A 25,294-nucleotide genomic window follows, 5' to 3' on the forward strand; every position below is an offset into this window, starting at 1 on the left:
GTTCATATCCCTTACTTGCCCATTAGGGACTGCTTGCCTAAATAGACACTGGTAATTTGTAACAAGAGTTGTATGCCAACTGTTCCTACTTGAGACATTATTACCTGAAATCTCCTGTGAATCTTTTGTATAGTACAAACGATTGTGTGCAGAATCACCAGATGGATGTGTTTTTAACACACACACACACACACACACACACACACACACACACACACATAATTGCCAAGATAAAACACTGGTCTGGTCATTCATTCAGTCAGACCAGTCTCCAGTCTGTGTCTATACAACACCAACCTTATAGTCTCATGTGGATCCAGTCTTGATAAAAATGTATCAGAATTGAAAAGGGACTATATTATCTCAATCTTGTTTAAGAAATTAATCCAAGAAAGACTCACCAACAAGGGTCAGTTTAATGAAGATGCAAATGACACTGGTCAAGTTCTGGTGATCCAGATGAGTCGATGTTTGTGTCCATTAGAACCTTTTTGAAGACAGGATCCATAGGAGAAAACAAGAAGTGTGGCTAGCACAAGGCAAACTGGAGACACCATATCTCCAGTTTGGCTTGTGCTAGCCACACTGCTTGTTTGCTCCTATTGATCCTGTCTTGAAAAAGGTTCAAAAAAACCCAAAAGTTGACTCACCTGGATCACCATAACTTGACCAGTGTCATTTGCATCTTCATTAAACTGACCATTGTTGGCAAGAGTATTTTATGGATTAATTTCCTCAACTAGTTTGTTATGTATTCTCAGCTGTGCACCCCAGTGGATATTTTGAAACAATTTAAACTACAGATAATATAAATGATGCGCTAAAATGATTTCATAAATTCGCTGAAAGGTGGCACTAAAGCACACATATAAATGTTCAACAACACCTACATGCTGTTATATGGATGTCTTTGATATGTTATCTAGACAACGGCCTACTGTATATAGGCCAACACATCAACTGATTAAAGCCTGTATGCACATGGTGATGTAATAAACCATAGGCTCTTCTCTACATTGACTTGACATTAATTTCATCCATGTCCACAAGTGTGAACAATATGTCAAAAAATCTTCATGTGGAATTTTTTTATGAAAATACAAACAAGGACATTCATGATTGCTTATTGTTGTTGACCCTATAGGGCTAAGACTATAACATTGGGTGCCAGCTTACAATTGTCTTTTTGTATTAAACCATTATTCACTTTTCACTGGACTGGAAAGTGCCCTTATTATACAGTAAATACAAACAAGGACATTCATGATTTCTTATTGTTGTTGATCCTATAGGGCTGTTCTGAATAAGGACTATAACATTGGGTGCCATCTTACAATTGTCTCTTTGTATTAAACCTTTATTTACTTTTCACTGGACTGGTGAGTGCCCTTATTACAACCCTTTGGGCCTACCCATATGTATTGTGTGTGTGTGTGTGTGTGTGTGTGTGTGTGTGTGTGTGTGTGTGTGTATGTATGTATGTATGTATGTATGTATGTATGTATGTATGTATGTATGTATGTATGCACACACGCACACACACACACACACACACACACACACACACACACACACACACACACACGTGTATAATGGGAATTGTATTTTGTCTAAAATATCTTATTCCTAGCATAAAAAATCTGAGTACAATATGTTCTGCATTACGCAAACTACAGAAATGTCAAAACTTATTTAGAACAGATTCATCAAACTGGCCAGGCTCCTCATTCTGACATGTGCCACACTGTTTAATCACGAATAAAAAGATTTGAGAAATATTCTTTAAAATACATCAAATGAATATTATTATTACTACCACAATAGGAGGTTTCAAAAAATACATAACAAAGGAAAAGTAAAATATACAATTTGGGCAGTCAGAGGGGACAAATACCCCAGTACATTTTAGGCTTGGTGGTAATGAATTTGAATAAAAATAAAATGAAAAAATGTGTATAAACTATTGTGTGGCAGATTAGGTAAAGTGCAAAGATAAAGAGGGAAATATAGCTTCAATAAATAACGAACACTAAAAACTATGAAATTAATGTAAGAATAAGGTTTTTTGTAATGACTTTACAATTAAATTAATCCCTACAGCTCTCTCTTTCTATATCTTGACACCCTCAAAAATTAAGATTTGGCGTACTTCAAAAGCAATAATTGCAACCAGATAGTTGCTCATGTTGAACAGCAGCTATCCAATCAAAGCTATTTAAGAACTAAAATAAGCGTGCCTTATACTTTCGCAGTGCTTGGATGTACAAGCTTGGAGAGCAACAGTTAACAGCAGAGCAGCGATGTGGTGATTTTGCGTAGGGCCGGGCCACACATAGCGCCGCAAGGAGCCTGCACACAGACTTCTATGTGGCCACCAACAAATTAGCAGGACAGGACCGTCTGGGCAGCTCTGTGTCCCAGCCCATAGTTAACCCTTTTGAGTGCCAAGGGAATTTGTCAAAATAGGTGTCAAAATTGCCAAGCAAACATTTTTGTTCATCATAATGACCTGCAATGTTTTTTATATAGGAAATATAATTTTTTTTTTTTACAAAGTTTTTATATCAATTTATATAACAAATGTGAGCGACGTTGGCATTTTTAATGGATCATTTGTGCATCTCTCACAGAAATGTTGGCACTCAAAGCAGTGGCGTAGCTTGTGTAAGGCAGCCCCCGCTGCCGCTTGGGAGAGCAAGCGACAGCGAGGTCTGTGTGGGCGCAGGGCTCTCATGGCTGTGGATCAGGGAGACTGAGGAGGGGTTACCTCGTCTCCCTGTCAGTGCAGCAGCGGCTGGCGTCTAAAGTTAATGTTCAGGGCAGACAGTTTAACTATATGAGACCCTCCTTTACTACTGCTGATTTTTTTATATGTGTATGTATGTATGTATGTATGTGTGTGTGTGTGTGTGTGTGTGTGTGTGTGTGTGTGTGTATGTATCGTTACTAGGCAACTAGGGCATAAAGATTTGTGGCATAATGTGCAGCAAAAAGATGGAGCAAAAATTACAAAAATGGGCCATGAGTCAGGCATTTATTTTTCCTGTGGTGGCCAAAGTTTGTGCAGGTTGTAAAACAGGTATAAAGTAATCTTTTTTGCAAGACCACAGCCCTTGCAGCAAGGCCACAAACCTGTTTTTCAAAAACATGCATACAGTATGCTTTATTTTGAAAATATCTATGGGGGCACCATAGATATTTGTTTTACCAAAATGCTATGGGGAGGGGGCGCCAGGAACTTTTTTGGCAGGGGGGAGCAAAATTTCTAGCTACGCCCCTGACTCAAAGGGTTAAAGGCTACACAGACCTTCTACCACAGTGGTCAGGGAACTCTGTCCTCATTACCCCACACAGTGCATGTTTTGCTGGTAACCCAGCAGGTGCACAGGTGTACTAATTACTCAGACATTTTCTAAGGTCCGCAGGTGGAGTTAATTATTTCACTTGTGATTCTGTGAGGAGACCTGCAAAACATGCACTGTGTGGGGTAATGAGGACCGAGTACCCTGACCACTGTTCTACTAACTGGGAAAGGGATAGAGTTATAATATAAATGGTAGACAATGTCTAGGTCGCTACCTTAAAATGGTCGACACAGACTTGGTCAACATGAGTTTTTCACTTGTTGGTGTCTATTTCAATATGGACACTGTATAAGTGTACCCACTGTATAAGTGGAACGCATCCCCTTGCATGGCTCACTGCACTCGCAATGCATCGTTCTCAGCACACTTTTATATTCCGACTTGGATAGTCAAGTACTGCATGGAAAAACCACCTTTAAAAAAAATTAGAAAAACTCATGTCGACCTTATTCATGTTGATGATGTATATGTCAATCATAAGAGTGTGTCGACTTTTGTCAGTCGATTATTTCAAGATTTCAACCTAGTCACTGTCAACCATTAGTAGTTGAACTAGTGACTGCCGACCTAGACATGGTCTACCCAGTGACCGCATATTGGGATAGGTGATAACTAGAGACAGGATTATATGCATTTGCATATTTTGCCCATTCTCACTGGTTATTGCATATTGTACCTAAAATCTAATGATGGTGCATATTTTAGGCCCCGCCCCCTTTCCACCCGCATGTCACAGCACTGCTTTGCCCTGCTGCTGCTGGCCAGGTAGTGATAGAGTATGCAGGCTGGGGTAATATGTGGCAGTGTGGGGAACCTTGGATGTACGATATGTCTGACACTGCTCTAGGCTGCCAATCCATGTTGATAAAAGTCAGTCGGGGAGGATGCCATTACGAAGCTCTTGAACCTTTGCCTGCCCCTGGCCTGGGACTTTACACCAAGAGACAGACTTCTGCAGCAGAGGAGGCAGGCAGAAGGGTTGTGACATCACACGGCGCAGAGAAAATGCTGTGTGAGTATGAGGCGCAGGGAGGAAGCCTTCCACTGCGCCGCCCTCACATTATGCTGGCATTTGATCCATCTGCGCTGAGATGAGGGTCCGTGTAGTTGATGCAAGAAGAGCTTTGGATGCTGCAGTCTGCTGTAGCAGCCAGCATCCTGACATCTGCAGATGCTGTGGGCCTATTTTTGAGGTTTATTTGCAACTAATTGTATGCTGATTTTTAAATAAATAAGTTAAAAATTACTTTTTTATTATTTAATGTAGCATATTTTAACACTTTTCATGCATATTTTAAGTATTTTTCATGCATATTTCAAGCTTTTTTTGTTGCATATAATCCTGTCTCTAGTGATAACCCTTATAACATACGTAGCACACAAAGCACTGTAGATAAGCTAATCTACGGTAATTGTTCTTCTGCTCCAATGTAGAAAGCTCACAGAAGCAATAGCTAATAAATGTAATTCTGTATGCAACCAGCAGTGTTAGACCCCAGGAAGGATTTCTGTACCAACACTAAGCCAACATTAAATATAGAGGTCTTTGCAAAATAAGAAGAAATTTGAAGCAAGCATCTAATGGGGCAGCAGGAGATGCTGAAGCGTTCTGAGCAAAGCTAGATCACTCAGCACATATCGATGTCTCAGAGCTGTGTGCTGAGCGATCTTGTCAAGACCAGTGTTCTCCGGTGAGAACACTGACCCTGACCAGAGATTGTAGATTTATCCAGCATGCTGGATATTATTGCTGGGCGATGTAGAGACATTTTCCAAGCGATCTTGTGAGATTGCTTAGAAAATACGGCGTTAGGGTAGACTTACCATAGTTAACTCCTGTACCTCGAGGTCCACAGGAGTCACAATGGGGTGTGCTGGTAGGTTGTGCCCGGAGCACCAACAGTTAAACTTTTAGTCCCAGGATGCTCTGATCCACCTACCGCACACCCCACCTCCTCACTTTTGTTGACCTGTCACTGCTCCCAAGCCGCGAAGACTGGCATCCATGGTGAGGAGTACCCAGTTTGAAATCCAATCCATTTGGATTGTATGAGGCCCTGAAGAGGCCGATAGTAGAACAGAGCATATTCGAACATATCGAAGCTCTATACCATGGACCCTAGAACCCGCAAAAAGAAATGTGACTGAATAAAAATCGACACTCGTGGCGTGCGTAGCAATTTTTTCTGGGGGCAGAAATATTCACTGTACCCCGGAATCTAACAATGTCCCAAGATGCAACATCCTTTGACAGGGATGCAGTGATGATTTTTTGAGACTGATTACCCAACCGTGATCCTGTAGAAAACAAGTAGTTTGAAGATGAAGGAGCAATGTGTCTCGGGACTGAGCTAGGATGAGCAGTTCGTCCAGATAAGCCATTATCAGAATGTCCTGGCAGCGGAGTTGAGCTGCCATAATTTTGGTGAACACTCTTGGTACTGTAGAGTGGCCAAATGGAAGAGCCTGGAACTGAAAATGTACATAATCGCAAACCGGAGAAACTGCTGATGAGCCGGCGCTATAGGGACATGCAAGTAGGCATCCTGTATATCCAGAGAAACCATAAAATCCCCAGGCTCCAAGGCCAGGATTATAGAGCGGAGAGTCATGCGAAACTTGGGCACACAAATAAATTTGTTGAGGGCTTTGAGTTTGAGAATAGGGCGATGAGTTCTGTTGGGCTTCAACACCAGGAAAACAGTGGAATAGAAACTCCTGCCCCGCTGTGAAGGCACCGGACTGATGACCCCTGGGTCCACAAAATTTTGGACTGCAGTCTGCAACGCCAAAACCTTAATCAGATCGGAAGGAAAATAATGGAGTTGGTCGTTTGTAGAAGGTGCTAGTGTAACCTCGAGAGATGACGTCTAGAACCCATGCATCTGTGCTGGAATGGCACTAAACATTTGCAATTTGAAGCAGACGACCTCCTACCTTGAGAGCCCCTAAGGTGAGACCTGCAGCTTCAGGCTGAAGTTTTGTCTGCAGACTTCGGAGGTGGGCACCGAGCTGCCCAAGATTGTTTAGACTTTGGCTTGGAACCCTTACAAAGCACCTGTTGTCTTGGGAAAGATTGACCCTTGGCATTTCCCTGGATACAAAAAGACTGAAAGAACATGTGTGCTTTAGGTATAGGAGTAGACAGCAAGAATGCCACAATCTTGCCTAACTCTGAACCAAAATGAAACTCTCCAGCGAAAGGCAAGTCTTCTAGAGCTTTTTTGGAATTGGTATTCGCTTTCCAAGAGCTTAACCAGAGGGTCCGGCATGCTACGACTGATGTAACAGATGCCTTAGAAGCTAGTTGTATAACATCCACTGCCACCTCACTCAGGTAAGCCACAGCATGTTTAATGTCCATCACATAAGAAAACGGTTAATTAGAGCAATAATGTTTTCTAACGCCTTGGCCCAATCGTCAATAGCCAGAGCAACCCAAGCTATAGCTAATGCTAGCCTAGTAACAGCCCCATAAAATGAAAAAATGGTTTAATATAATGATGGAATAAAAGTCTAGTTTCCTATCCGTAGCGTCTTTTAAAGAAGACACAGCCGAAATGGCAATGTGGACGGATGGACTAAGCGTACAACATGAACATCAACAGAGGGCGTCACCTCCCACAATGCATTCTGCGTTTGGCAGAAGATAAAAGGAGGCCAGTTTCTTGGGGACACCGGCGCATCTTCAATCTGCGAGATTGTACAAACTGCCTGTACCAAGGCCGGATGTCCACCTCTACCGAAGAATCTTCGTCTTCAGAATGGGCACCCTACGAAACCTCTGCTTCCACGTCCTCTGCAGAAGAGGCCTCAGACTCTGATATCTGTGCAAGAGGGACCGCCCTTTTATGCACTCTGCGTACAGAGATGCCTGTACCACCTCAAAATGAACTGCACACAAAGTTTGAGACATATCCTGCGGGAGCATGTTTGGTATATACACATGGGAAGGAATTTAAAAAAAAGTTGAGGCGGTGGAGCTGCTAAGGGGTCAGCCACCCACTGTGGTTCCTGCAGATTACTGACTGGGACATGCACTGAAGGAATAGGGGGCACATCATTTAGACCTAGCCCATCCTGTATCGGGGCCTGTGCAGACAGATCTACAGAGAAGGATTTACAGGTGTTATGCACAGGAGCTTCAGATGCCTTAGCGTTTGTGGACATTTCCCCAGAGAGCTAAATCCCCAAACTGCACTGTGAGGTAATAACCCTGTAACACTGTTAGGCAGGGTAGGTAATAGAGAGGACAGAGAAGACAGAAAACAGTCAGATACACAGCACTAGCATACAGTCACACACAATTCAGATTATACATACACATTTATACACACTGCCAACTACCCAGACCAAAGAGGTTGGTAGGATGTGTGTTTTGTACAATCTGATCCAGAAGGAGAGAAGTACAGGAGGCTGGAACCAGCGCTCCCACAGAACTGCTGCACATGTCCAGCATGTTCTGTGTGACTTGGTTGGAGGAGGGGTCCGAGACAAGCAGCCCAGGGTGGGAAACCTTTGTGGAGTCATGCCCTGGGCTGGGGTAAGGGCTACAGGCCTATTATATGGCAGGGCCTAATTACTGCCCCCCCCCCCCCTACCAGCTTCTATCATCCGGTGGTCCAGTGGAGTGCACAAGGCGACCACAGCACTGCACCTTAGCCGGAGGGACAGGACCACCAGAGTGCTTCTCCCCGAAAATGGGGAGTAGTAGTAGTACGTTCACTACTCCCCGCAAATGGGGAGCCGCCTAACCTTCATCTACGGTCCCAGGTTATAGTGCAGGTGCTCCAGCAGCATCCGCTAGCGAAGTCCTCTGCTGTCGACTGCCGGAAGCAGCAGAGCAAGCAGTGATGTTGATGTTGCGGCACTGGCGGGGGTATTAGGACAGGCAGCTCAAACGGTGTATAACTGCCACACCTTTCATCTGCAGAAGCAGCACTGTTAAAAATGGGTGTGTGAGGTCAGGGTGCGGGGTGTGCGGGATTGGACCGGAGCATCCTGGGACTAAAAGTTAACTGTTGGTGCTCTGGACACAACCTACCTGGACACCCCAATGTGACTCCTGTGGAGCACTGTGAACCCTGCAGAGGAAATGCCCCTAAATCGCTACATGTGTTGGCTCCATAAGTGTTCAACTTATTTTCTAAATTAGGATAATGAAAATATTTTTTATGTATGGCAACAAATGTATTTAAAACACAATATAACAATGGACATCTCTTTAATGTTCATTGACTGGAACTATGCAGTCAGCTAATGCACCTAGAATATTTTATATACCAGTGAACTTACAAAGTAAATGTCTGTCACAGGCACCTCATCATCTTCCTCAGACCGTAGACTTCCTGTTTCCTCAACTGGGCAGACCTTCCCAACACAACCAGAGGCTTCTCTGCAAAATAAAAGAAGCACTTTCAAAATGTATTACATAAAATCAGGCGCAGTCTGAGGAACATAAGAAAATATGCATTGAGAAATACTAGATTAGCATAATAACTGAGACCACATACATGTAGATTTTTTATTAAAGAACTCTCCTAAACTGAAAATAATCAATCTTCATTGGTTATATGGATTTATACTGAACATTTATCTAATATTCTTTAAAAATATAAACGCTTTGTACAAAATATGTCCATGCACAGCACCATATTTATAATCAATGCAGTGTGTGTGTGTGTGTGTGTGTGTGTGTGTGAGAGAGAGGAATCAGTGTCAAAGATGACATAACTGAACAATATTTTATATAGGATACTAGCCTGAGTGGCAACAGGTACATTAGATGGAGCTAGAAACACCCTTTAGGCAGAGCATGACAAGCAACCTCAGTGTGAATTTAGGACCCCATACACTATGCGACTTCTCCCAGGGCAGAAGTTGCATACGATACATTGTATGCAGTCCTTTTGCATACGAATGTATCATATAAGATCCAAGCAAGGCCTGTAGGATCTGATAAATCTATAGTGCAGGTCTTGCGATCTCCATGCTAATGCGCAGAGAACTGAGTATATATCCTGAAATCGGAGGTGATCACATATGATCTGACACACAAAGTCATACTTCTAGATGTGTGTCAAATAAGTATATATAAATACTTTTTCATAATGCACAAAACAAAGACAAGAAAAAAAAAAAAGTTTCTCTGAAGTAAAGTAATTTAAAAAAAATACAAGATCAATAATCACACAGTCTAAACATAAGTTAAATTTCAGCATTAATGGTATAAAAAAAAAAAAACATGGTTTAAATTCCATGACTTCTTGTAGACACCAGGGCCCAAAAAAAAAACCTGATCATAAATTTTCCCTCACCCTTGCTTTTCTTCTTCTGGTACAACCACAATACTCTGCCTAGGCTCCACCTCAACTGTAACTTGCTGAACTTCGTCCTCTGCTCGGATTTCCTCGTGGGTTCTAAAAAGAAGCAAGTTAATCCATAGACTGATAAGACAAAGATGCCAGCAAATTCTACAGAACAGTATTAAAAAAAAGAAAGAAAAACTACTGAATGGAAATATACAGATCTGTGACATTTTTTTCTTTAAATAACTATTTAAAACTAGCGACCCACCCCGGCTTTGCACGGGAAGCACTAATTTTCTATAGCCAGATGACTTCTGGTCAATGAGGGCGGTCATGTGAAAAGGTTTTAGCACAGGGCTTGACAATTTTTTTTAAATCTAGGAGCCAGGATGAAATTGTAGGAGCCAGACAAACTAAGGGTCCCCATACACGGTGCGAATGCGCTACAGCAGCGTGCGTTTTGAACTAGTTCAAAAAGTACATGCTGCACATACGTTTTGTACCATGCGATGCACGGGAGTGTGCATCGCCTCGCATGGTACAAAAAGTGGGTCCATTTATCATAATATTTGCAGCTATATCCCCAAAAAGGGTTAGCCTCAAATATTAAGTATCAACCAAATGTATCAGGAGGGACAACAGCAGGAATCTCTGATTCCTGCTGCGATCCCCCCTGTCACGGCGCCAGCAGCATCTCCCATAGGTTTCTAGAGAATGCAATGCTGCCAATGGGCTGCCGCATGCCCTCTTGCATATTAGTGTCGCCCTTTGCCTTCTGCATCCTAGTTTGGATTGTTTTAGGGCAGGGAAGGTCAGGGCGCTGCCACCCCCCCCCCCCTACTACTGTGCAAGCATCCACCTCCCCCCACCCCCATTTCTAGGGCAGGCATTTCCTTCCCAATCCCCCTACCCATTAATGCGCAGTCATTTCCCTCCCAATAACTTACAGTAGGGTGGGGGCGGCAGGGGGGTGCCTGGAAGCAGGGCTGGCAACAGAAAACTGGGTCCCTCCATCACTATAACCCCTCCACTATGCTGGAATTTAAATTGGAAGTTTCCTATGCCCATTACTGGGGTGATGTGGAGCAGGAAGGTTGTAGAGGTGCAGAGCAGAAACAGAGGGTGGTAGTAGTGATACAGAGCAGGGTGGGATGGTGGTTGTAGTAGTAGTGCAGAGAAAGGAGGGTATATAATTATATTAATTATTTCCCTGTGATATGCCATAAATATGTATGTGAAAATTTTAAGCAGTTTTTTAGGTTTTTAAGGATATCACACTATCTGCTTCTCCTCTTTCTTTCACACCCACACACATAGACATAAGTACAGTACACACACACACACACACACACATATATATATACACACACACAGACATAAGTACAGTACACACACACACACAGGCATAAGTACAGTACACACACACCCACACAGACATAAGTACAGTACACACACACATATACACACACACAGACATAAGTACAGTACACACACAGGCATAAGTACAGTACACACACACACACAGGCATAAGTACAGTACACACACACAGGCATAAGTACAGTACACACACACACAGGCATAAGTACAGTACACACACAGGCATAAGTACAGTACACACACACACACACACACACACACACACACAGGCATAAGTACAGTACACACACACACACAGACATAAGTACAGTACACACACAGACAGACATAAGTACAGTATATCTGGCCTGGCCATAGGTTGGCTAAGGCTCACTGTGTAGATAGTGTAGAAGGAGAAGCTGAGCCGGGGGACACAGTCATAGTCCACGTGAAAAAAAGGGAGCCGGCGTCAGCCAGATCCAGGCGCACCGCCAGCGCATCATGTATCACAGCAGGCGACTGTGGGGATGCAGACCTCTGGATTGCGGCTGTCCCCCTTGCCCTCCCCCGTCGCCAAGCCTGCACGGAACAGCTGACTACTGATCTCAGAGGCGGTGAGCAGTCCGCCTATCAGCGCACAGCGTGTCAGTGATACCGGCAGCGTCCCTCCCCGCACTGACCTCCCCTAAGAGCGGCTGTCAGCACAGCAAAACCAACCTAGCGGGAACGCTGCCGGGGGTCAGGCACCACCGCCGCTGATCTGCACATGACCAGATTCTGCTTCCTTCCTGCAAAAAAATCTGGTCGCCAGGAAGCAGAATCTGGTCGCCATGGCGACCTGGCCCCCGGTATTTGTCGAGCCCTGCTTTAGCAGATCTCTATAGGTACAGTGCCGACGGTCAATCTGGTTCTGTTGCACAACTTTGGTGCGTTTAAGTTGCGAATAAGCATCACCGGTGATCCAACCTTCAATATAGTTACGTGCAGTGGCATTCCGGGTGGTTCCAATGAATAAAAAAATTAAATCCGATAATTGATGGCTTGTTCTTCGTCCATTACTGTGTCGATCGATTTGTATGTGACTGTTTTGCCGGGCAGTTTTAATTGAATTTGCTTATTGAGTTTGTAGACGATCATTTTTTGGTGCCAAATTTGCACGTTCGCACAGCCAATCTGGATTTTTGTAGTTGGTTGTTAGATTTGGGAATACATTGTCGACAACGGCTTGAATATTCAGTTGCATTAGACAGAAGTTTGGCGGGAATAAAAACTCATTTGTGGCGCGATCAATTAATTGGCAATTAAATTTCATCAAAATCAGTCAGGCCGTTTTTTAGCCTGCAAGACTGGCACTTTGAGATGAGGGGTGAAATCTCAAAAGTTGTCAAAGTTTATTGTCAATTCCTACATCAATAAGATGGCAGCTCCTGCCGCCACACAAGTGAAATTTGTGTATTCAATGCGGCTGGCAAGGGGGTTCAACGTCGGGATCGCTGAAAAAAAACGATTCTTGCCATTTAAACCTGACCTCGCCCAATTCAACGATGTCAGATGACGGCGAGGATTCCCGCAAACAGCAAGGCTCGCGGCTAATGAAGGGAGCCCGCTGCATTTGGCCACGAGTCTCCCTGTTTGAGAGGCCACATACGCCACCCCCCCCCCCCCCCGCTCAAAAAAGCTAACGAGGGGGAAATGGCATATACAGGAGGGTCAGTTGAATACTGACAGTGCAAGTTGTGATAACGAGCAGGCAGCACTGCTCGCTGTCACAGCTCGCCCTACGCATTGAAAACTTATCAAAATGGCAACATCAGTCAGTCTGCTTTCTGTAGCAAAAATACAACTTACAGCATTGTTTCCAAACTATGGACCCCTAACATTGCATGCTTTACAGACTTCTCGTTCTCACAAGTGAAATAGTCCATTGCACCCGTGTATGTTTAAACATACATTAGGCAGTGATATATACACCAGTGCAGAATATAAAACGTCATATCAAAAGTCCAGCCTTCTACCGCTCCCGAACCAAACTTTTAACATTTTTTTTGTAAGTATTTCTCTTAAATAACCACCTGTACAGACAGCATGTGTACTGATATAACTGCAGATACATTGGCAAATCAGTAGTGCTGAAGGGCTGAGTAGAGACATATCAGGGGTACACACTCACCGACATGCCCAAGATATACAGTGTCATCCTTTCAAATGACCAAACAAAGCATCCTGCAGCGTTGGCTGTTTGCTCTGAACCTTATGCATCAGCTTAATATACTTGTTTGAGCTGGGTGTATGACTATAAAATAAAATAAAATGATAACTTACATAAACCCCATGTGTTAATTAACTTTTGCAGAGCAGCAATACCCAATATAATTGAACAAATACAAAAAATTAAATAAAAAAAAAACAGAAAAAAAATAATCACTTTTATACTTCCATCACTCTATACTTAATAGGAGTACAGCATTACAGCCAGATCTCCTGTGCGGGCACATGGCAGCTCCATCTGCCAGGGACACGCGAGTGTCTCACTTGCTCGTGTGTCGCCGGCAGCAAAGTGGCGGGAGTGGCTCCTTGAAGCGGAGATGGGAAAGGGGATTGGGGGGGAGCAGAGCAGGTCAGCAGGCTGCTACAGCCTCTGATAGAACAGGGCACGCAAGCTTCTAAAGAAGGAATTATAAGATTTAGAGAAACAGGAGAACTGCTTATCAAGAGGGTGAGCAGAACGCCAGGCATCCACAAGGCCTAAGTTTTTGACAAAGGAAGCAAAAAACCATAGGGCCAGGCATAATGGTGGGACCCAAGCTTTTCCTCCATTTATCAAGGGAATAATCCATCACAAGGTTGAAGTCCCCAAAGTATATCACAGGGGTGCCAGCTGACAGAACTATGACAACATATTCCAGGGCTCCCCTCTTCAGGGTTTCATAGGAGAAGGGAGGTGGGACGTACATAGCCAGAAAGAGAAGTGGAGTAGAATACAATTTACAAGCTTTAAAAACATATCTGCCGTGGGGGTCAGAAGTTAAAAAATAATTTAATGTTAACCATATTATGCTCTAGAGAGATAGCATTTCAATAAAGTAATAATGAATATTCAGTACATAATAAAAATAAATTTTTGCTAAATAAACATACATATAAAAACTAAAAAAGAGGTGGTGGGGGGGACATGATCACGGAAGGCTCCTTGTAGGGCGGGAGCCTGTGAGCCCTCTGGTGTGCTGAAGCCCAGATGAGCAGCGTGGAGAGAATGCTACACTGTGCCTGGGAAGGAGTGTAAGAGGCCAAGCTGTAGGATTGCTAACCTGGTGGTGAGGCAGTGGAGCGAATAGCGGTGCCAGGCAGACGGTGTGGAAAGCCAGGTCCCTGATCTGTGACGCGGCGGGCGGAGGAGTGTGACTGAGGGAGCAGCTGACAGACGTGAGGTGCTGCACGCCGAAGTCAGGAGCACAGTGGATGCCGCGTGCGGGGGTTAGCCGGAGAGGTGACCCAGGCTGACTGACCACGCAAAGCACCACACGGATGGGGTGGAGAGCCGGGGTCCCGGCGTATGAAGTGGCAAGCAGTGGAGTGTGGCGGGGAGAGCGGCCGAAAGTGGGTACCACAAGCAGAGCACTGGTGTGTAACAGACGCCGTGGGCAGGAGACAGCCGGAGAGTGACCCAAGATAAAGAGAGAGCCCAGGTTGAGGACGGCAATTAACCCTGCAGGACTTTGGTGGCCAGCAAAAAGTATCAGGTACTGGGACACACCAGAGGGGAGTGAATGTGGTGGAATCAAACAATATAATTTTACCTAACCCCTGGAGCAAGCCCAGTGCCTGTGTGGTCATTTAAGATAATCTGCAGGGGCGTTTACGACGCAATAATATCAGGTGTACCGGAGAAAACAGAGAGGGACAATCCTGACAATCCAGTGTAATTCGTATGTCCAGGAGTTATAGGGCGGTATTCAATGAGAATACCTGCGAGGTGCAGCGAATCCTTTTTAGGATTCGCTGCACATTCGCCATGTTCCGGAGCCGGCGGGCTCCGGTATTCAACGTGTCAGGGGCTCGCTGCCCCTGACTGGCGAATATGAGCTCCTGCGGCGATTGCCGCAGGGAGCCTGAGGACGGTGCCAGGCAGAGAGATGGTAGTCTCTCTGCCTGCCCCAGAACTTTGTGGGGGGTAGGTGGGCTCCCCGGGTGCCAGGCAGCACAGGCTGCCCCCCGGGGGTGCCAGCAGGGGAGCGTATATTCACTACACCCCATCGTAACGATCGGGTGCAGTGAATATATGAATATGTAATGAGCGGCTCGGCTCCGGCGCCCCCTGCTGGCTGCTGTGTAAAAAAAATATATTTTTTTAAAAATTAAATATATATTCATGTGCTTACAGCACATGAATAAAAATAGCATGCCCCTCCTCAGAATAAAATTCCTGATTTTTTGACACCAAATGTAAAAAACAAAACACTTTATTTTAAAAGTTCACATTCCACTTCACCATAAAAAGATAGCGATTGCTACTCGGTGAATCATGGTGAAAAAAACCTTGAAATGTATTCGCCATGTGGTCATTGAATAGGGTGATTCACCGTTTTAGTTAGAAATTCGCCAAACAGCACAAATTCGCCATAAAAACATGGCGAATCAGGCTCATTGAATACCACCCATAGTCTGTCAATCAATGGGGGTACCATAATGGTGTTCCCAGACTTTGCTAGGGAGGTCCAGAAAGAGAGAATGAAGTTTGTGAATGTCAAGAGAAAATTAAGGGAGCTAAACATCCAGTACTCCATGATATTCCCAGCAAAGCCAAGGATAATTGTGGATGGGCAGACTAGATTCTATACTAACCCTAAAGAAGCGATGACATGGCTGGAAAGCCATAAACACAAAAGGGAAAAAGTAGAGTGCTATGGTGTAGAATACTGAATTAAGCTCATATGTATAGTTGTGTATTTTTTTTTCAAAAAATGGTGTAGATAGTGTACTGGAATGTACGAGGATTAAATTACAGGATCAAAAGGGCTACGGTGATGAATCAAATCAAACAATATGGGGCACAAGTGATATGTCTGGGGGAAACACATTTGATGGGGGAAAAAAACTAAAGCCCTAAAAAGAGCGTGGGTTGGCAGTATGTACCACTCTTGTTTCTCAAATGCAGCTAGAGGAGTTTCTGTATTATTTCATAAAAATACTCCATTCAAATGCAAAAGGCAAGAAATTGATTGTATGGGTAGATATATATTCCTGCAAGGCCAATTATGTAACATGCAAGTATGTGTATTGGCAGTATACATCCCGCCGCCATTCCAATATGATGTGTTGAGAAAGGCGGTGGAATTTGCTGCCAAATCCACAGTATTGTGTATAGGTTATATGAATAATGTCCTCAATCCCAGCCTGGATAGATGGAGGAAGGGAAGCCCTAGTAAAAATAAATAAAGGAAATAAAGGATTACACCATTTTATAGAAGATATTTGTTGGAAAGATTGGTGGAGGGAGAAGCACCCTAAAACGAACACCTACTCATGCTACTCCCCATTCATATAATTCATTGCCCCGCATAGACATGGCATTGATGGATAAAATCCTGCTAATCTCATGTTGAGCAAGTGGAGTATATGCCCCGGGGAATCTCTGCTAAACGCACCCATTATGGTCCATCTTAAAGAACATATAGAAAAAGGTATGAGGATATGGAAACGTCATCCATCATGGCTGGAGCAGATGGGTGCCAGATCAGAGGTGATAGGGGAATGGGAAACATACTTTGAGAATAATGAAGGGTCAGCAACTGGGGAGGTTGTGTGGGATGCGGGGAAAGCATGCTTGAGGGGGTCGCTTATAAAAAGAATTGCACACATAAAAAAGCGGGCTAGAGAAAAGAATGTGGAGGTAGCGAGACTGAGTAAAAGGCTGGAGAAAAAATACTGGCAAGAGAGAACAGAAGAAGCTAAAGTAGAATGGCTAAGGGCAAATGCAATATGGATGGATGAAGTCCAAAAGCAGGCTGTGAAGCAAGAATCCTTTCTAGCGCACAATAGATATATAATGTATGACAGACCAGGTAGCTATCTGGCACAACTGACCAGGGAGGATTTTTTTTTTAATAATGTTGTACAAATTGTTAGGGGAGATGGGAAAGTGGCAGCCTGATATTGCAAATGCGTTTCTGCAGTATTTTAAAAATCTATATGGCTCTGTATTTATAGATACAGGGGGGTGAAATAAAGTTCCTGAGCAGGATAGAACTACCCAGTTTATGGGGCAGATGTATTAAGCCTTAACAAGAGATAAATGCAAGGGTGATAGAGAGATAAATGTCCAACCAATCAGCTCCTTACTGACTTTTTTTTTTAAAACACATCCTGTAACATGTCAGTTAGCAGGTGATTGGCTGGACGTTTATCTCTCCGGTACTTGTGTATTATCACGGTGCCCGATTTCATCTAAATCGCATCCGATATCGCATCCGATTTAATCGGCCGCATCGGGTTGGCGTTGATAGTTGGGGTGGTGTTGACAATGGGGGTGCATTTAACATTGCAAGCACCCATCAGGTTGATTGTACAATTACAAATCGAATCGCTTCACATGCATCGCATGGCATGCGTCACATGCCACTATATCCCATGCGATGCACTACAATGGAAATCGGGGGTGTGCAAGGTGTGCAATGATGGAACAGCATGCAAATCGGCCGGAAAAAGGGAAAAATCGGCCGCAAAATCGCATCCGATTTTTTGCATGCGATTTGCGGCCGATTTCGTGGGGTTGAGATACTACACGAGTACCTCTCTCCTTATCACACTTGCATTTATCTCTTGTTAAGTCTTAATACTGTACATCTGCCCCTAAGTGAGGTTGAGAGAGAGACACTAGAACAAGTAGAAGAAGTGAGAGATGTTTAATAGGAGTATGCAAAATCCCAGAGACAATGAGTGAGGCTGTAATTGTAGAGAAAAAAGGAAAGTGTGTCACTGTGTGGTGCACCACACAGTGACACACTTTCCTTTTTTCTCTTTAATTGCCTTGTATTGTGTCCGTGGTAGCACCCCCTCCCGTAATTAATTACAGTGATTATCCTATTAGAGGGGTTTCCTATCATATTTAATCAATACCACTTCAGTGCGACTGGCACATCTCCGTTTTTTGTGTGAGGCTGTAATTGTGTTAATACTAAAAGAGGATAAAGACACAAGAGCATTAGCGGCATATAGACCGATCTCCTTGATTAATTCAGATGCCAAAATATTAGCCAAGGTGTTGGCAAATAGATTGGAGTGTGGAAGTTCAAACCTCATTCATAGTGATCAAACAGGGTTTCGTAGAGACCAAAGTACGGCAAAAAATATTAGAAGGTTCTATGTGAATACACAAATAGAGCAACAATAAGGGGGTGAGCCTTTTATTATATCACTAGACGTCACAAAAGCGTATGACAGTATAGAGTGGGGGTACCTATGGGAGGTGTTAGAAAATTTTTTATTTGGGGGGAAATTAATTAGCTGGATAAAAACCCTATATGCAGCACCAAGGGCCAGAGTTCAGGTGAATGGCTATGTAACAGATACGTTTGAGTTGGCGAGGGGAACAAGGCAGGGGTGCCCATTGTCCCCAGCCTTGTTTAACTTGGCAATAGAGCCATTGGCCTGGGCTCTTAGACAAAATCCGGGATTAAGGGGCCATGGCCAATTGAAAGGAGGATGTAAACAAATATCATTATATGCCGATGACATGTTGATATATATTGCTGATCAAAGGGTAGAAATGCCAATTGTACTATCAAGTCTATAATAATTTGGCAAAAGATCGGGGATAAAGATTAATTGGGATAAATCCAATAAAATACCCTTTAGAGGAGAGTGTCCTCAAAACCCGGAAATTGAGGGAACATTAAAATGGGTGAACAGCATGAAATATCTTGGGATATGTAGATCAAATAACGCTGAGAATTTTATCAAAATGAACGTGGAACCCTTGATTAAAAAGTTTCAAGGAAAAATGAAGACATGGGTGAAACTACCCTTATCTGTCACTGGCAGAAATAACCTAATAAAAATGGTGGTTCTGCCTAAGATGTTATATATATTTCAAACAATCTCCTACATACATCCCAGGTAGGGTATTTAAGAAAATAGATAGCATAACATCTTCGCTTATCTGCGGGGAAAAAAGGGCGAGAATAAAAATAGATACATTGGTAAGGAATAAAAAGCACACTTCAAACTATACTATATGGCATCACAACTATGGCATCTAATAGAATGGATGGGAGAGCAAAGGGAGGCCTTGGGGCAGACCAAGGCAGGATATACCCAAAACAAATATTGCTGGATAATACTGGGGGTAAAACAAATAAAACACTGATTTAACAGGCAAAAAAGATCTGGGAAGCGACATGCAAAATAATGGAGTGTGAAGGGATAGACCCGGAAACCCCGATATGGGATAGAGGAGTAGGTGGGAAAGGTGGCGATATAAGAATTAAAGAAATTAAGGTATGTTGGAGTAGGTTCAGCATAGAAAATTGACAACAAGTCTATGAAGGAGGTCGGGTTAAACCATTTGATCAACTGGTAAAAGAGTATAAGGTGGGGAAAAATATGTTTTACCGATACCTGCGGTTAAGAAACAGCCTAAACGCTACCTATGGGAAAGAGGGTGTTAATATTCGAGAATCAGTGATTAAGCAAATTATAGACCCTAGTAAGAAAAGGAAGGTATCAGATATATATAAAATACTAATAGGAAATCTTAAAAATAGCCAGATAAACAAGAACAGAGAAGATTGGAGTAGAGATATAGGGGATATAACTGATCAGGAATGGGCAAAGATCCATCCCCAATCCTCAATTAGATACCAGCAAGTACAACTATTCATCCTCCATAGAGTGTATGTGACCCCGGTCAAGCTAAAACAATATGACAAAAGGGTACTTATGTAGTATCTGGGCTGCCGATTTCTAAATCGGGTCGGATCGGGAGATCGCATCGCATCGCATGCGACCATGCGATGCGATGCGATGACCCGATTTTTCCATAGGAATCAATGTTAAAATGGACTGAGTCCATTTTAACATGGAATTCAATGGGAAAAATGGGTCCTTTTCATACCCCTACTATCCAAGTGGGCATGGAGTTGGATATAAACCTGTGGCGAGCGTAGCGAGCCACCGAGCCCGAAGCGTGGCGAGCGAAGCGAGCCCCGCGAGGGGACGAATACCGTCCCCTCGCGGGGCTCGCTTCGCTCGCCACGCTTCGGGCTCGGTGGCTCGCTACGCTCGCCACAGGTTTATATCCAACTCCATGCCCACTTGGATAGTAGGGGTATGAAAAGGACCCATTTTTCCATAGGAATCATTTTAACATTGATTCCTATGGAAAAATCGGGTCATCGCATCCGATATCGCATCCGATATCGGATGCGATGCGATATCGCATCGCATCGCATCTGATTGTATGCCTTAACTTAAGGCATACAATCAAAAAATCGGCAGCCCAGATACTACATAAGTACCGACAAAAGTAAGAATGATCTGTTCCCAAAATTTAGTGCCGGTCAGGGAACCTTTATACATATGCTATGGAATGGTCGACATCTACAAAAAATATGGCAACAAGTAGAACACTACTACCTAATTAGACAATTAGGTATCACAGAATTTGTAATAAATAAAAAGTATGTTTGTTAAATAGAGTGACACTAGTGGGTATAAATAAATATCAAACACAATGTATTATAAATTTATTGACCTAGTAAAAGTCCTAATAGTTAGGAAATGGCTGGCACATGACAGCCCAAATGTTAAACAATGGTTAAACTTGGTTAACAGCACTATTATGCACGAAAGATATATGTACACAAAGAGGGGAAAATTAGATAAATTCCACCAGGTATGGGATATTTGGTTGAAATCAATTAAAGTTACACAACAGTGGTGCCGGTTTGAACTTGATTCTCCACTGTGGGAGATACAGTATAAGAGTAGCTGGTCTGTTTTACCTCTCCTGCACATATAAGGGATCACTGGTGTGATGCTGTTGCAGTCTGTAATATCAGAATTTTATTCTGCTTGTCAGCTTTTGCAAGCCTAGGCTTTCCGATCTGCAGTGATCAGGCTGTGTGTGGCTCATCGGATGTAAAGACCTCCGGCACTCTGAAGCTTAGGCATTAGTTATCTATGAACAGTATGTGGCTCCACAAACTGTAAGTATACCACAGGACAGTCCATAAATAGGGGTTAGATCTCCCTACTATACATATCCCTAGAATACATTATGGAGCATATTCCAGGGCTCCCCTCAGAAAATGGCAATTTTGTGTGGCAGTATGTGGCCTCTAATACCACTTTCACATCGCAGATGCCAGGTTGCACTTAAGATTTGGACACGGTCCGTCACCTGAGTGACACGGCATTTGGTAGGTGCTTTACCTACCAAATGCCGTGTCACTCAGGTGACGGACCGTGTCCAAATCTTAAGTCCCCTCAGTGACCCAGCAATAACACTGGGTCTCTGACATCACACAGAGGTTACCCATTTACACTGCCCAGCAGTGACCAGTGTACACCAGTCTCAATTTGCATGTAATGTGGGCTATGATACTACCAGGGAAAGGGAACACATACCCCTAGGCAGTTTATTGTGAGATGTGTAGGCCAACCTCAGATAATGGTGGTTTGGGGACAGTAAAAATATAAATGTACATCTATATACATGCTACTAAGTTATCTAAATATTTAGCTCATAGTCAAACCTATTTTATCTATTCTGTACTAAAAAATACATGCACACTATTCACTATGGTATCACTGATGGTATGTTAGTGCTGAAGACAATATCTAGGATTCTAATGTAGCTTTCACATCACACTTTTAAAACGGTATATTGCCGTTTTTTTGCCTTTTAAAACGTTTAAGGCTGCAGTGTGAAAGTGTCATAGTTGAAATACCATTTAAAGTTAACTGGTATTTCAACACGTTTAAAAAGCAGAGTCCTACCCGTTTTAAAGCCAATTCAGAGCCGTTTTTTGTGCTGTCTGAATGGCACTGAAATGGTATTTAGTAAAAAATAAAGGTTAGAGCACTGTGATAGGCTGTCCCTTGTCTTGTGTCCCTTCCCTGAACCAGGAAATAAGCTGTGGGTAGAAACGTGTTCAGAGGTTAAACGGCTTGACTGGTGATGTGAATTGTACTTAAACGGTATTTTGAAATGGTAATCTGCTGCAATATGTACACTAGACCCGTTTAAAATACCATTTAAAATTACAGTTTTTCAAAACGTTTCAAAATGTTTTATGTGATGTGAAAGCTACATCAATGACATTTTATGTAAACAATTACCTATCTGGCAACATTAGTAGAGCTCCCACATTTTTTCCTACAAAAGTGGAGTTTGACGTGCCTGGGCTCTCAGCACCCTCTATACTCCATGGTTGGCAAGATCTGCCAGAAGGATGAAAGAGAAACACAACTAAGACACAAACATAAAATAACCATTACAGACTATGATATTGAAAACAATAATTCAAATCTTCTGTGCACCCAAAAATGACAATATATTCTTTGCTGACATCATACATACAACTTGTGTCTAGGACACAAGGAGCAGTGCCCTCTTATCTTAGGTTTTAGATCAGGCATGTCCAACCTGCGGCCCTACAGCTGTTGTGAAACTACACATCCCAGCATGCCTTGCAATAGTTTTAGCATTCCCTAATAGCAATACTATGGCAAGGCATGCTGGGATGTGTAGTTTCACAACAGCTGGAGGGCTGCAGGTTGGACATGTCTGTTTTAGATAATAACATTGGGGTTATTCAGACTGGATTGCTGCTCTGATAAATTACAGAGCCCTGTGATCGGGTATACGCCACCCTCCCAGAGTGAAATCCCACCCCATGCTTGCCGGCGAACTGCTTAGTAGGGCAAAAAGTAACTAATCATGTTTCCAGTCTATGGAGAGTACGGAACTTATTCTGCAGCTGCGATAGGAACAGTCTGTTCGGGGCTGGAGCATCATGGGCATGCCTGCATTTTCCCTAACACCCAGAAAAAAACCCAGTTACTATCCCCAGTTTTCTGTCAATCAACTTGCATACAGTCAGCGAACAAAAGATTAGAAGTATTTTATTACAGGGAGGCCTTGTGATGCATACTATGACCCATACACATGCACAGTCTATCAATAATCGTCTGGCCTACAAAATCATAGCCATGCGATCAGGTCTGAATAACCCCCACCTAGGGTGACCAACTCATCCCTTTAATCCGGAACACATATTAATTACACAGGTTCTGTGGCTGACTTTCACCTGGTTTTAAACTGCCACACCTCAAGACTCCATTTCACCTGGTTTTAAACTGCCACAGAACCTGTGTAATTAATATGTGTCTCGGATTAAAGGGATGAGTTGGTCACCCTACCCCCACCACAGTACCTGTTCAAAGGCCAATGCTCCTGAGCACTGGCCTACCTCACAAATTCTATGACATTTATTATTTGTCAAATTGCTGTTAATTGTTCAGTGTATAATATTGCATTGTGTAATTATATATTATTTGTTGTGGTCTGTGTGCTATGTACTAAGATTAACCCTGCAGGTGGTTTCTGGTGCTTTTCAAACAACAACAACAACAACAACAATAAAACTGCCCAATCATAATACAAAAATTTAAAAAAAGATCACTATTGTCTTTTCCAAAAAATAAACTTGCAGGACATATGCCACCAGCCTGTGTGCAGATTTGTGGTTAAACCAAGCCTATACTGTACAATTTGGTCAGTTTGGAGTGTGATCCTGTTGTTTATTAAAGTACAGTATTTAACCATCTAATATTTAAAAATAAAAATAAAAAAAAGATCTACTTGGTTAAAAGTAATATACCATTCAGACACAGAATCCTACCTGGCATCATATCCAGATGACTGAGTGCGTCTCCTGAAAGAGAAACAAAACACACTGGTTTGCCCCTTTTATTATCTGCAACAAAAACTACGGTTTAAAAAAAAAGAAAGTAAAAAATAACCCCACACATTCCGGTAAAGTTTTTTTTTTTACATGCAGTGATGTGTGAGGTAAATTAATTTGTTGCTCTTTTCAGCCTTTAGTCAGGCAATTTTCATAAAATTAACCCTAACTACAGAAAAACATCTGTCACGTTTAATTGCAAATAGAAGAAAAAAAAATCAACCAATGCATGAAGCACTACCTAAAATATCCAGGATATTTCTATAGTAACAAATGGATTATAAAAGCAAAATAATCACTGATATTACAATTCATTTTATAGGTTCACTGAATAAATTGTAAAACATGGAATTTGTTTTAACGTTTTATAACATTTTTAGGAAAATCCCTGAAATACATGCCGATTACAGCAAAAAGTATTCCACAGCATAAGGTTCAAATCCATATAAAATTTCCTTTACTACAGCCTGAAAATATAAATAAATAAATGCTTTTTTTGTCATGTAGATATTCCAATGGTTTCTCAAAGGGAAAAATATTAAAATACTGAAAGACTTGACTTAACAGTTGAAGAGAAAATAAATGATAAGTGACTCAGGGGTAGATGCATGAAGCAGTGATAAGGGAGGAGATGTAATAAAGTGCCTGGTACTTTCTGACCGGCCAATCAGCTCCTGACTTTTAAGTTACAAGCTAGGATTAAAAAGGAACAGTTAGGATCTGATTGACCAGTTATAAAGTACCAGTAACAGGCACCTTATCACTTCTCCTCACTTACCACTGCTTCATACAGCTACCCATATATTCCTACATTACTGAGGCTTCAAGAAAGGTGGTATTTTATGTTCACATTTTTTCAACAATAACAAATCATCAAAGAGAACAAACATCCTCTTTAAGTTGCATTCTCTATAGGTTATGACTCTCACCGGTAACGCGGGTGCTCTGAAGATTCAGAAGGAGAGCGTTCTGGAATGGACAGCGAGGTGGAAGACAGGGTGGTAGCAATAGAGGCAGTTGTGGCCTCTTCAAAAGATGGAGGTGTACAGGGCAGTAATTCTGCACGACCTATGGAGGAAGTTAGAGAAATTATAGGACCTAGCAAAGCAAACAGATATTCCTTCCTTTATAAGGTAAGTGCAGTAGTTAAAAGTCCGTCAATTTGACGGAACATCAATAATGTAATGTGTGTGTGTATATATATATATATATATATATATATATATATATATATATATATATATATATATTTATTTTAGAACACAGCTAACATTTACTAGTGATTAATCCTATGCA

General features: G+C 42.5%; 1 protein-coding gene across 9 annotated transcripts in view; it reads right to left on the reverse strand.

The window, feature by feature from the left end:
- The window catches only part of PIP5K1C (phosphatidylinositol-4-phosphate 5-kinase type 1 gamma), a 282,746-nt gene that overhangs the window by 50,221 nt on the left and 207,231 nt on the right, over positions 1 to 25,294 (reverse strand). For 8 of the 9 annotated variants that reach the window (XM_083179359.1, XM_083179360.1, XM_083179355.1 and 5 more), the window contains exons 13-17: positions 24,928 to 25,066; positions 23,936 to 23,968; positions 22,371 to 22,472; positions 9,683 to 9,784; positions 8,661 to 8,760 (exon numbers count right to left, since the gene is read on the reverse strand). In XM_083179359.1, coding sequence (XP_083035485.1) covers positions 8,661 to 8,760; positions 9,683 to 9,784; positions 22,371 to 22,472; positions 23,936 to 23,968; positions 24,928 to 25,066 — 476 coding nt within the window. The remainder of the gene's footprint in view (positions 1 to 8,660; positions 8,761 to 9,682; positions 9,785 to 22,370; positions 22,473 to 23,935; positions 23,969 to 24,927; positions 25,067 to 25,294) is intronic. The other variant, XM_083179358.1, reaches the window with a different exon arrangement.

Source organism: Crinia signifera, chromosome 1 (genome assembly GCF_055691185.1).
Source record: "Crinia signifera chromosome 1, ASM5569118v1, whole genome shotgun sequence".
Classification (NCBI taxonomy): domain Eukaryota; kingdom Metazoa; phylum Chordata; class Amphibia; order Anura; family Myobatrachidae; genus Crinia; species Crinia signifera.